At 35.3% G+C, this 14,637-nt stretch overlaps 1 protein-coding gene across 1 annotated transcript in view; it reads left to right on the top strand.

The window, feature by feature from the left end:
• Window positions 1-255: 255 nt before the first annotated feature.
• LOC105551870 (chromosome unknown open reading frame, human C4orf32) overlaps window positions 256-14,637 on the top strand; it is a 40,002-nt gene continuing 25,620 nt past the window's right edge. Inside the window, exons 1-2 of the mRNA XM_011997289.1 lie at window positions 256-358; window positions 2,434-2,495. Of these exons, the coding sequence (XP_011852679.1) occupies window positions 256-358; window positions 2,434-2,495 (165 nt within the window). The remainder of the gene's footprint in view (window positions 359-2,433; window positions 2,496-14,637) is intronic.

Here is a 14,637-nt window from a genome sequence, read left to right as displayed (position 1 = left end):
CAGTCCCCTGGCGTCCGGCAGAGGATTCTCAGGCCGGCGCCCAGGGCTCGGAGGAAATGCCCTCCATAGTGGTGATTTATTTAAAAGCCTCACTTGTAAACACTTCTTTTTCAACTTCGAGTCCGTGCCTTGCGCCGGGACTCCCCTCCCGCCCTCCATCTTGCGTTTCCGAGCCCACACCTAGCGTGTCTGGAAGGTGTGGGTGGATTCCGTCCAAGGGCAGCGCTGAAAGCATGAGTAGGAGCGGGTGTTACAATGGATGTCTTGACAGGGACTCTCCCAGAGCAAGTTCTTCACATAAACACAGATGAGATCAAAGCTTCAGTTAAGAAGTGGAGAGGCAAGAATATGGCTTTCGGTTAGCATTATACTAAAGAGAAAGAAGTATAAGAGGCCAGCCATAATAAGGGAAGAGAGAAGTTGGGTTATTTTTTAAACTGGCTGAGTTTGATCTCATTTAAATAAAGTGTGATAATGGGCATTATAACATCAGATATCTTAAAGATTAGGCAAAAGGTTTAATTTTAAAATTGAATTGTATGTTGGATGAATTTTCTACAGCAAATACAGTGTTTAGACTTTCCAAATACCTGAGGTAAGCCAATCTTTAGAATCACGTTAAGGAGCAGGAATTCAAATGATTATTGGCCTTTATTACAGCCTGTACTGTTAGAACAATTAATACCTGTCTCTCCTCATCTTTCTTCATCTATCCTTTCTGTCACATTTCACAAATTCCAGTATCATCACTAAATGCGTTAATAGATGTATACCTTATATTGTTTCAATAGGTTACTTAGGAAACAGAGTAACACTGTGCAGCACACAAAATATGCCTTAGCGTTAGGTTTGTTCACCACGTGGAGTGTAATTTTTCATCTGTGACAATATAAGAGAAAATGACTCAAGCAAATAATTTGGTAGCTAGTTCTTCTGATTGCCTTCCTAGTGGTTTTTCCCGTTAACTGTACTCAGTTGCTCAAGGGCTTGGTTTCCTCTAGCTTAAATTGCTCAACTGGAAAAGTGAAGAAGACAGCGCAAGAATTCCTTTGGGGGTGGGGAGGGGGTGCATTTGAGCAGGGGTTTCCAAAGTAAATTTTCAAATGGTTGTAAGGGAGCATATAAAATACTTCATTTAAGCTTCTGTGCACTTCATTAGTATGATTATGTAGACATCACTAATAGCCGTGGTCTTTCCAAAATTGCTTATGTTACAAAGTAAAAGGATAAAACAAAAAATGAAATGTATATCTTAGAAAACAGATATCACTTTGCATACCTGCTCCTTCATTGAATGTCATGAAAGTTCATTTTCCTGTACTCTTTTGAAGTTATTTTTATCATTCTCTTTTTGCCTCAAGATTTATTAATGTATTCGAAGCCCCCATACACAATAATTAAAAATCACTTCTGAGATAGGCATTACCTACTACATTAGCAGCAAAGAAGAATTTGTCAAGAAGCCAAAAATAAGCAAAAACTTGGTGCAACCCAACCCATTGGTGTAAAAAGCAAACTTTTCTGATAAATCGTTTCTTGGTAATATTATCATAAAGCCTTGCTGTTTTTTTTCAAGTCCTGTAAATGTAAAACTGTTATGCCTTACATGTATAAAGATATTTGAGGGAGAAATGTAATTAACAACAATGGCACATATCCCAAGGACTCGTTTTATTTAGCTTTTATTTAAGGAGATGATTTTTGTTTGTCGTCTTGGTTGTTTTAAGGATACAAGGATGCCAGATTACAAATGGAATATTTTTGAAAGATTGGCTTCTAAGTTCATGATTTAGAACTTAAGGTGAACTTTTCCATGAAAACAATGATATAAACAGAAACAGAACCAAAACTAATTAGCTGGAAATGAGACAGAGGCCATCTTCCTGCCGTCTTTTGTGCTTGGCACGCTCACTTGGTGTTCCAGAGTCATGGATAGCCTCATGGATATTGAGAGGAAATTAGAGGCAGGAGTTAGCAGAGGCACTCCTTCTAACCCGGAAAAGAGCTATGGTTGTATGCTCTTGAACTCGATAACTCCAGAGGCACCTGACTTGTGCTCATCTAACTCTTTCAGTGATTGTGTCAACACCTAATTTTCTGTACTAAGTCCCTTTCTATTTCTATTCCCCTCACAGAGTTTGCCCTTTCCTGATAATTTGATGGAGGTTTCTTTCTTGGGCTATTTTTCAAGCTAAAGCCTCCTCCACATACATCCCTTCCTTTACTGATTTTTCTTTCCACTTCTATCTGAAAGGTTCATTCCTTTTCCTCAACCTGGAAGGCTCTTTGATCAGCTTGTTGTTATAATACCAGAACAAAATGTATCTTTATTTTGTTATTTATTTCATATAATACTGAAATGCTAGTATTAACATAGGTGTTTTATTACTAGTTAAGATATTGTCTGCATCATTTTTTACAATTTGTCCTTAGATGCTACTCCATTTGAGCAAAAAATGAAGGTTCCTCTGTCCTTCTGGCCTGAGTCTTTCCAGGTAGGGTGACTGACAAAGGAGGCCTGGTTAAAATCAAGTCACTTAAGAAAGAAGGCATTGGGAGAATGAATCAAGTCCCGTAGATGAAGAAACTGTGCCAGGTTTGAAGTAGGATCAGGTGTCTAAAGAGAGAGAAGCAAGGGAAAGAAGGAATTTCAAGGAATGACCAAGGAACTGAAGAGACAGGACATAGCTATTCCATATATATGTTGGTAATAGTGTGCATGAGAGATGATCCAAGTATGTTCATGAGGGTGAATGCCAGGTGGCTTTACCTAAGAATTTCTGTGCCTCGATGCATAGCTGGAAGGCTAAACATTTCCAGTCCATTATTATATAATCTTAAATGTCAATAGCATCTGATTAGATGTGGCACAATGTACACTTACAATCTGAAATAACCTAACATGACCCTCTTACCTAGAGAATAGGGAAGTCCCATTATCCTTAGATTGACTTTAGAATTATTAACTCGAGCTTTAACATCTTTATGATGATAAAAGTAATGTGTGCTTTGGAAAATTAGAACTATAAAAAGATCTAAAGAGGAAAAAAGCCTTTGAAATCCCACTCTGAATAATATTTTGATATCAAATATGAAACATTTGGTATTACTACAGTATATTCATTTGTCTATGTGTATATGCATATATACACACTTTTTTTTTTTTTTTTTTTTTTTGAGATAGGGTTTTGCTATGTTGCTCAGGCTAATCTCAAACTACTGGCCTCAAGCAATCCTCCCATCTCAGCCTCCCAAAGTACTGGGATTACAGGTCTGAGTCTCTGTGTCCAGCCACACACGTATTTTTAACATGTTTTAATATAAATAGAATTTTGTGTCTTCTTTTACAAAAGGTTGTGTCATTTTCCCATGTTATGGAAATTCTATGTGAAAACTCTCTTTAGGGCTGCCAAATAATTCATTCCCCTAACACCGCACATTGAAGTTGCTTCAAGCTTTCTTTTATAAATCATGCTGTATAATCTTTTATAATATTAAGCATTATATTAAAATCTATATTAAGTTTTTTATTTTTGTTGGTATTATGAAAAGGATTTTTTCCATATCAAATTTTATTTCTGGTGTCTAGCTATTGGCTCTTATGTATTTCATTTTTAACTGGCCACCTTTCTAAATTTTTATACTGGTACTAATAAATGCTAGTATCTCTTAGACTTGATTTTTTGCATCTTCTAGGTATATAATTATCCAGTTTATAGATAAGAATGATTTCGCTTCCTTTCAAATGATAATGTCTCATTTCTATTTCTTGCCTTTTGCAATGTCTAGAACTTTCAGAACAATACTGGCTTATAGATAAATTTAAGTAAATAAATGAAGGAACTTCTGTAACAGCATTTGCCAAAGTGTGTTCCATGAGATGAGCTGTAAAAAAGAAACAAAATGGGGGGTCAGTGAAGGGGCCCATGCCTTTTTATCTATCAGTAGAAATATGATTAACAGTACAGATTCTAGATCAGGGATACCTGGGTTTGCCTTTTATTGACTGTAACTTTAGGCAAGTAACCTCTCTGGGCTTCAGTTTCTGCATCTGCATAATGGGAATAATTGTATCAACTTTGTAGGATTATTGGAAGTTTTATATGAATTAATAATATGTGAGATGTACTTAGAGCAGTCTCTGGCACGTAGCTAGCATATGAGTGTTAGCTGTTAGACCTAATTTTGAACCAAAGTCCTAACTGAAACAAAATCTGAGAAAGGCAATTTTAATTTTTCCAGCCTTTGCAATTAGAAAAACACCTTAGGAGAAAAGCAGAATAGAACAGTGTTAATATAGTTTGGATGCTTGTGGCCTCCAAATCTCATACTGAAGTGTGATCTACAGTGTTAGAGGTGGGGTCTCATGGGAGGTGTTTTGGTCATGGGGGTAGATCCCTCATAAATGGCTTAGTGCTATCCCTTTGGTGATAGGTAAATTGTCACCCACTTAGTTCACACGAGATCTGGTTGTTTGAAAGAATCTGGGATCTCTTACTCTCTCCCTCTCTCTCCCTCCTTCCCTCCCTCCTCCTTGCCATGTGACACTGCCTGCTCTCCCTTCACCTTCCACCATGCTTGTAAGCTTCCTAAGGCCCTTACCAGAAGCAGATGCCAGCACTATGTTTCATGTACAGCCTGCAGAACCATGAGCCAAAGAAACCTCTCTTCTTTATAAATTATCCAGTGCTATATTATCTGTGTCTGATTTTTTTATAGCAATGGAAACTGACACAGGTATTCCTCAACTTTAATGTGCATAGGAATCATCTCTTATTAAATGCAGATTTTGATTCAGCTGGTTTGGAGTGAGGTCTGAGATTTTGCATCTCTACAAGCTCCTAAGTGATACTGATGCTGTGCCCGTGGACCACATTTTGGCAAGGGAATGGAGAATAAGCAAGTCAATATACTGTGTTTACCACATTTGCCCTTCAACATAGTATCAGTAATACATACATATGAAGTTGTTTAACTATTTTCTTAGAAGTGTATATTTAAACTCTTGGTAAAATATGAGAAGCCAATAGTTGTTCCCTAGGCCACATTATTTGCTGTAGGTCCTACAGCTAACTCATGCTAGAGCAGACTAGAACCCAGGTTTCTGAACACCAAAGCTAGTGTTTTTTGTTTGTTTCATAAATACAAAAAGCACACTACATGATGGAAGAACAGTCTGACAAATTTTCTGCCCTTCTTTAGATTGTGTAGTTCAAAACTAAATGTTAGTTTGTACTCACTTCCTTTCATATATTTTAAAAGCAGTTTGCAAGCAATATTGTAACAAGTGCTATGAGCTTAGATGAATTCTGCCCTAACTTAATCTCATCTTGTTCCTAAGGACATCCAGTCACTAGAGTAACTCAGGGAATAATTTTGCATTTGATAGGCATCTTTTGTTCATTTTTTTAAATCATCCCGACTGGAACTTCTAAATCAGTGGTTCTCAACTGGGGGTGTTTTGTCCACAGGGGGCATTTGACAATGTCTGGACATTTTTTTATTGTTGAGACTAAGGGGGTGGTACTGACATCTAATATGAAAAGGCCAGGAATGCTGCTAAACATCCTATAATGCTATAGTCCCCTACAGCGAAGTATTGTCAGGCACAAAATTTCAATAGTGCCAAAGTTGAGAAACAATACTCAAAATATGTAAGGGTTAAAGTCCTTTGAGTAATTACTCTGATAATAGATATTCCAATAGATAGTTTAAAATTGTTTATTTGCTTGAAACCTGTATTTTAAACAGACTTCCAAATGATCCCTTTTCTCTGTGTCTCTTCTAGCAACTCCTCAAATGCAACGTGCTGTATTTTGCTTTCTCGCACTTTCCTTTTCTGCCTTTCTTTCCTACCAACCACCTACTTTCTGTCCCTGTTGAGTCTCATTCTCTCATGTGTTTTATCCTTCTCCACCCATCTCGACCACTTTCTCTTCTTCTGCATACATCTTCCCCTACCTCTTCCACGTCTTTACAGAAGCTGAGCATTATGAAACAATGAAAAGGGGTTTGAAGTACGACAGATCTAATTTTGAATCCTGGTTTTACTACTTTATTAGCCCCCGTGATCCTGATTACTTAATCCCTCAGAGATTCAATTTCCTCATTGGTAATGGGTATAATGCTACCCACCTCTTAAAGTTTTTATGAAGATTCAGTCTCATTTTGTATGTAAAATGCCTTAACACATGGGAGGTAGGCCCTCAATAAATATTTGCTCCTTATTTTTCCCTCACCTTTTCTATTTTTCATCTTTTTCTCTGATTTTCCTCCTCTTATTTCCCTCAACTAACACATCATAGAACTGTGTTTTTAGTACATGTAATTCTCAAATTTATAGAATATTTATTGAACAAAGTGTTAAGATTGTCTTTTCTAAACATTAAATACATTGTTTCACAATCTCTAAAGAAAAAATTAAACCTGTCAACCTAAATTATGTTGTTTTTTTATGTAGATCTCTAGTTGGTTTTTTTCCCCTTGTTGCTCACTAATCCTTGAAAGGAAAAATACCCACCTCCTCTGTACAAACTATTCTCAGTTTCCTATTCAAAAGAAGTGATAAGGCAAGATTAAAGGGAAAAACTAAAAGTACCATGACATCAGTCTTGCTGTAACCAAAATACGTAGAAATTCTGTGTCTCCATTCCTGTGTTCTTTAAGACTTAGCAAAACTATCCTCATTTTCTGTCTTTTCTGGAGTCATAATCTTATCTTGCAGTAACAGCCACCTATCTCCAAAAACCTTGTTTCTACTAGTTAGTTATGTTTTATTTCATTGTGTTTGTATGTTTAAGAGAATTAATAAGATACTTGAAGTGTAGCTTCTTTTGAGCAGATCAGCTGAGTTTCTAACTAACCTGATGCAGAAGATACTTTGTATCTTCTGATCTTTTTCCCCATACCCAGTGTTCCCCCCTCCCCACAACCATTTAACTTCATTGGCAGCTGAGTCTTATCTTGGCATAGGAAGAGGAAGTGATTGGCTTTATTTCTTGCTATTTTCTTATGCAACAACTGCAGCTTCTCAGGGTTCTAATCAAAAGGAAAGCATGGTACAAATGTTTTTAACTTTATGGAAAATAAAGGATAAAATTATTATTAATACTTAATATCTAAACATAATGTTAAGAAAGTTAAATTCCCATTGTGGTTTTTACTATATTTATTTTCATGTAACTTTTTAAATATCTGTGTTTGAGAATTTCTTTTATTTCCTCTTCCAGTTAATCCAAAATAATTTAATTTTTGTTTTGATTAAACAAAAATTTAATCCTCTTGATTAAAGTTTTACTTAAATGTCTGCAGATGGTCTACAGAGGTAGGGAATTTAAGTTTGATGTTGCGTGACTGCAAATTCCATCAGTCTGACTGAATTGAGGATTTCTTATTCCATGAGTTTTAGAGGTAATAGCAACAGAAGTGAAATTTTCACTGCCAGAAATTGAGAATTGAGAAGGAAAGTCATTTTTCAGGAGAGATACTTGATTTTGACTACTTTTTTTCCCTAAGTTTGATACTTTATTTTTTTAAATTTATTTCTGTTTATTTTTGAGACAGAGTTTTCCTCCGTTGCCCAAGCAGGAGTGCAATGGTAGGATCTCAGCTCACTGCAACCTCCATTTCCCAGGTTCAAGCAATTCTTTTGCCTTAGCCTACCAAGTTCCTGGGACTCCAGGTGCATACCACCATGCCTGACTTTTTGTATTTTTAGTAGAGATGGAGTTTTGCCATGTTGCCCAGGCTGGTTATGAACTTCTGGCCTCAAGCAATCTGCCTGCCTTGGCCTTTCACAGGGCTGGGATTACAGGCATGAGCCACCGTGCCCACCCTGGCTACTTTTAATAAATAAGTTCACCCATCTTGTAGTAGCATCTAGCATATTGTCCTGCATGTACAAGGTACTAAGTAATGTCACCAGAGATTTCATATTTTTTTATTTAAAAAAGGAGGTTTTTGAAAAAGTATAAAATGTAGAAATTTCTTAACCTGCAGTTTGAAATCAAAAAGAGGCTTGGGCAGGGCACAGTGGCTCATACCTGTAATCCCAGCACTTTGGGAGGCTGAGGCGGGTGGGTCACCTGAGGCCAGGAGTTCGAGACCAGCCTGGCCAACATGGCGAACGAAACCCCACCTCTACAAAAAAATACAAAAATTAGCTGGGTGTGGTGGTGAACATCTGTAATCCCAGCTACTCAGGAGGCTGAGGTAGAAGAATCGCTTGAACCCAGGAGGCAGAGGTAGCAGTGAGCTGAGATCATGCCACTGTACTCCAGCCTGGGCGACAGAGCAAAACTCTGCACCCACCGCCCCATCCCCAGCCCCCGCCCCCAAAAAAGAGGCTTCAGTTAGGCATATTCTTGAATTCGTGGCCCACTATTATATATCATTAGTTTATGAAAAGCCCTTCTCTTATTTAATTATTTTTCCATTGTATAACCATTTCTTTCACTACAATAGGCAGTTTTTCAAATACATCTGTTAGCTATTATGGAAATTGAGTGTATCTTTTTGACTACCTGGTGGTTTCATTTGTGTATTTGCAATTATGACTTACAATTTTAAAAATATTGAATCCCGGTAGTTAAAATGAAAAATGAATGCAAATTTTGATATTTTACAGTTTATAATCATTTCAAAGACTAAGTTCTAGTTGATAGTCTCATTGGTTTTTATCCATCCCCTCAAAAAATCTTTTTTCTTTTATTGGTTCTATGTAGTTTAGTGGGAGGTAAGTATAAAACAATGCTATAATTTTTCATTTACTGATAAATGACAAACAAGTTATAATGATAAAGAAGTTATAAATTATATAATATATAATATAATGCTGTTATTAGATGAAGCCTTATATAGGTAGTAAATTTTTACATTTCATTATATCATTTTTTAATGTTTTGTAGGAAATGAAAACGGCAACTTCTTATAGAGTCCAATAAATAGGAAAATATGTCCAGCCTCACTAGAAAGAAAAGAATTGCAAATTAAAACAATTAGGAATGATTTTTCACCTATCAAATTGTCAAAGATTAAAAAGATGAAAGGTGTGGGGTTAGAGATATAGTGTATAAAATACTATATGGCTATATGAGATATAGTGTATAAAATACACTAAAAATTAGAGGTATAAGTTAGTTCAGTATTTCTAGAAGGAAATATGATATCAAACCTTATGAACAGATACTATTATTGCCCCTAGTTTAACATGTACAAATTGCAGAGCAAGGAGGTTAAGTAACAGTGAAAGTATAGCAGCTAGTAAGTTGCAGAGTTGAGATTCAAACCCATGCTTAACAGTCCTAAACTACCAAGCTAGTGTTTGGCCATGAAATCAATTTAGTGGATTTTAAACAGGATAGGATAATATGGAAATTATTAGAATGCATCACACATGATATGAGTGTCACTTTGTAGAACTTAATATGTACTAGTTCAGGATATATTTGTTATTGTGGATAACAGTCACGATCACTGCAGTAGCACAGACAGATCAATTCTATCTCAGGTGATGTACCTGGAACTCTTCCCCCAGATCTTCCCTTGGCAGAGCTTCATATCCCAGCATATCTATTACTTCCTCCGAAAGTTCAGCTCTGACTACTTTGTGGAAAGAACCTCCCACCCCATAATCCTCTCTTCCACTAGCCTGTTTTCTTTTCCTCATAGCTCTTCTTGCTAGTTGAAATTATCTTCCTTGTTAGTTAATATGTTTATTCTCTGCCACTCTTCACTGACCTCTCCACAGGCACACTCTAAAATGTAGAGTGTGTGCCCAATCCCCATGAGGACAGAGATTACATTATATGGCAAATGTTTCAGAAAATTATTTGGGCATCTCCGAGCTACTAGAGATGAATCTGTCAAAACTTCTATTCAAAAACGTACTTGCTAGTAAAAACTCAATTGATGTTTTTGCTGAAGAAGTGTGACTTCCCAGGTGAAATTACCATGACTGAAATTAGTTTTCAAGAGGGAGAAACTTGGACTTTGTGTATAACAGGAACATGTCCTTTTATCAGAATTAACAGAAGAGGAACTAGTGATGTTAGTTGTGCATTGAGCTTAAAAGATTTCTGTGAAACATTTGTAAAATTGTAGGCAAGGATGTAGTCCTTGAAATGCAGTATTTAAAAATATCACAATATAAAGAAGGTAAAAGGCTAACACATATAGAAACTGGGCATATTAACTTGTATTGCTCTAAATTTTGAATTCTGTTTTTTGTTTTTTTGAAAATAGGATAGTAAGAAACCCAGATAGTCAATGAAGCCCAGAGCTAGTAGAAAGATAGTGAATAAAATTCTTATCAGCCATTTCAATTGTGACAATTGAAATTGAAATTATAATTTTCAAAAAGGTAAAAAGTATGGCTCTCATTAAACATAAAAGGAACACGTGTTAAATATTTTATGTAACTCATGATTTAGAGGGAACCCAGTAAATGTTACAACCTTTTCAAAGAAGAAATCAAAGAACTAAAAATATTTATGGAGAAGATATGTTGAAATGGATTTCAAAACTGGCTTTTTCCACAGGCAGAGAGAGGGAAGTCAATTGAACCTTAACTGGAACAGAATTTATTCCTATAGATAAGTATATTTTTGCATTGCTCTCAATTATCTGTAATTTATAGACTTTAAAATAACTCAAAGACCATGAAGACTAACAATGTTGTAAACAATGCCGTAGAGACACCCAATAATTTTTTTTGCTTATTCTAAATAGATAAATAGAGAAAGAAACTTTAGTAATAGACAAAGATAATTTCTAAAATTTGCTACACACAATAGATTAATTTCTGGATAGCAGGGCTATGTATGTCTCTTTAGAGTGTCATGTGATGTTAGAAAATATTAATTCTATTCCAGTCTTCTTTCCTAGTACTGTTGAATGCATACATTCAGTGTACATGTGAAAGTGCATAATTTACATGAAAAAAAGTAAAAATTGATTTTTTTTGACATTCTTCTGTTGAGTTATTATACAACTAAAACTAACCTGAATCTGAGATCACTCCCAAAAACCCCAAACATTTACAAAAAAAAATTTGGTGAGAACAAGGTTGCTGCTCAAAGGATTCCATATCTATGTCTAGCTTTTATTTAGCACAGAAATCCCAATTGCTTGTTCATGTCATCCTAGCATATTTTCTCCGTGTGTTGAGTGGTCACTTGTTCAGAGACAACTTTGTCTACTCAAGAGTTTCACAGCAATGTAGAGGCACATTTCATTTAAGCTTTTAAATTTAAAGAAGGGCAGGAACAAAATGAATTTTTTCCATAGGGAATTAACCAATTAGCATGACTATCTTTGGCATCAATAAAAATATCCAATGTAAAACACTTGAGAAAAATTACATAAAAAAATAGATACCAAACTTTGTCATTTATTATTTATTTTATTAATTATAATTTATTATTATGGTTTATTTAATAGTAATATACTGAAAAAGGTATAATGATTCTGCCATTTCTGGATGATAATATTTTCTTCTTGGAGTTTAAATGATTCGCTATTTGGGAATCAAAGTCTTTGGGCACTCTATATTTGGCTATGATTTTCAACCTTAAGTTGCTCTAACAATCTTGCTACATACTAAAGATACTTTCTCCTTTTACATAATATTGAACATAAATTGTTTTAACAACTGATTGTAATAATTGTATTATATAAATGTTTCTGTATTTATTATTATTTATTTTTCTGGCTAGCAGGTACTTTCTTGATAGCTTTTAACCCATTCATTTCAAAAATTTAATGAGCTCCTACTGTTTTTCCAGGCACTGATCTAAGTCAAGATATAAGGAAACAAATAAAAACAGGCCACATTTCATTTCTAATTAATCTTGTGTTGTAGTAGGGAAAGAGAGACAATGCATAAATGAACAAGTATATCAGCCAACAAGTAAATCATTGGGTTGTATGCACTATGAAAAAAAAGCAGGAAGGTAGACAGGGAGTGTGGATATGAACTAGGATTGCTATTTTTATTGTTATTCTTATTTTTTCATTGCTATTGATATATAATATTTGAACATATTTATGGGGTACATGTGATATTTTGAAGCATGCATTGTGTAATGATTAAATCAGTGTATTTAGGATATCCATCATCTCAAACATTTATTATTTCTTTGTGTTGGGAACATTCAAATATTCTCTTCTAGCTTTTTTGAACTATACAATATATTGCTGTTAACTGCAGTTACCTAACTGTGCTATTGAACACTAGATTTTTTCTTACTGTATGATTGTGCTTTATCACCCCCTTTCCCCCCATACATACATACTTCCCAGCTCTGTTAACTGTCATTCTACTCTGTCTCCAAAAAAATCAACCTTTTTAACTCCCACATATGAGTGAGAACGTGTAATATTTGTCCTTCTGTGCCTGGCTTATTTCACTTTTAAATAAAGTGGTCATGGAAGAGCTCACTGAGGTAATAGTTGAGCAAAGACCCAAAGGAATTGAGAATTATCTACTTGACTGTGCCCCTCTGTTTGCTTTGACTCTTTAGTAGGGTAGAGCAATTTAAGTCCCAGTTTTAGTAATTATGGTAACATACCTGTCTTCAATCTAGATTCTCAATTCTTTCTCACAATCCCCACTTCCAGTTCTCTATATTTTGTTGCTATTTTATTTGTTCCTACGTAAGCAAATGCAAATTCTTTGTGGAAAGATAGAAGGAAAAAGTAAACTAACTATGGACTTATTTCAGTTAGCAAATTTCCTCTTTTAAAAGGTGCATTTATTATACCAAAGCCAGACAAAGACACATCAAAGAAAGAAAACTGCAGACCAATATCTCTGATGACTATTGATGTACAAATCCTCAAGAAAATATTAGCAAACCAAACAATATACTAAAAATGTTATTCATCATGACCAAGTGCGATTTATCCCAGGGATGCAAGGATAGTTCAACATAAATCAATGTGATGTATCAACAGAATGAAGGATAAAAACCATATGATCATTTCAATTGATGCTGAAAAAGCATTTGATAAAATTCACCATCCTTCATGATTTAAAAAAAAAAACACTAAAAAACTGGATATAGAAAGAAAATACCTCAATATAATAAAAGGCACATATGACAGACCCACAGCTAGCATCATACTGAATGGAAAAAAACTGAAAGCCCTTCCTCTAAGATGTAGAACATGAGAAAGGAATGTCCACTGGTCACCAGTGTTATTTAACATAGTAATGGAAGTCCTAGCTAGAGCAATCAAACAAGAGAAAGATACAAAGGGCATCCAGATTGGAAAGGAAGAATTCAAATTATACTTGTTTGTATATGATATGATGTTATATTTGGAAAAACCTAATGACTCCATCAAAAAACTATTAGAACTGATAAATTCAATAAAGTTGCATAATACAAAACCAACACACAAGAATCAGTAGCATTTCTGGCTGGGCACAATGGCTCATGCCTGTAATCCCAGCACTTTGGGAGGCCGAGGTGGGCAGATCACTTGAGGTCGGGAGTTTAAGACCAGTCTGGTCAACATGGTGAAACCCCATCTCTACTAAAAAATATAAAAATTAGCTGGGCATGGTGATGCATGCCTGTAACCCCAGCTACTCGGAGGCCGAGACAAGAGAATCACTTGAACCCAGGAGGCAGAGGTTGCAGTGAGCCAAGATCACGCCGCTGTACTCCAGCCTGGGCAACAGAGCAAACCTCCATCTCAAAAAAAAAAAAAAAAATCAGTAGCATTTCTCTATACCAACAGTGAACAGTCTGAAAAAGAAAAATTTTAAAACTTATCCCATTTACAATAGCTACAAATAAAATTAAATACTTAAGAATACATTAACACATTTAACCAAATAAGTGAAAGATGTCTACAATGGAAAATGTATAACACTGACGAACGAAATTGAAGAGGACACCAAAAAATGGAAAGATATTGCATGTTCATGGATTGGAAGAATCAATATTGTTGAAATGTCCATACTACCCAAAGCAATCTACAGATTCAATGCAGCCTCTATCAAAATACCAATGACATTCATCACAGAAATAGAAAAAACAATCCCAAAATTTATTTAGAATCACAGAAGATCCAGAATAGCCAAAGCTATCCTGAGCAAAAAGAACAAAACTGGAGGAAACACATTACCTGACTTCATATTATACTACGGAGCTTTAGTAACCAAAACAGTGTGGTACTGGCATAGAAACAGACACATAAATCAGTGGAATAGAATAAAGAGCCCAGAAACAAATCCACACACCCACAGTAAACACATTTTCAACAAGGTTGCCAAGAATATACACTAGGGAAAAGACAGTATTTTCAATAAATGATGCTGTAGGAAAACTGGATATCCATATGCAGAAGAATGAAACTACATCCCTATCGCTTGCCATATACAAAAATCAAATCAAAATGAATTAATACTTAAACACCTCAGACTATGAAACTACTACAAGAAAACATTGGGGAAAAGCTCCAGGACATTGGTTTGGACAAAAAATTCTTGAGTAATACCCACAAGTACAGGCAACTAAAGCAAAAATGTACAAATGGGATCACATCAAGTTAAAAAGCTTCTGCGAAGAAATAAAGATGTTCTTTGAAACCAATGGGAACAAAGACACAATATACCAGAATCTCTGG

The sequence above is a fragment of the Mandrillus leucophaeus genome, unplaced genomic scaffold (assembly GCF_000951045.1).
Source record: "Mandrillus leucophaeus isolate KB7577 unplaced genomic scaffold, Mleu.le_1.0 Scaffold535, whole genome shotgun sequence".
NCBI classification, from domain to species: Eukaryota; Metazoa; Chordata; class Mammalia; order Primates; family Cercopithecidae; genus Mandrillus; species Mandrillus leucophaeus.
The sequence above is the reverse complement of the archived record's forward strand: the minus strand, read 5'-3'. Positions and strand labels throughout refer to the sequence as shown.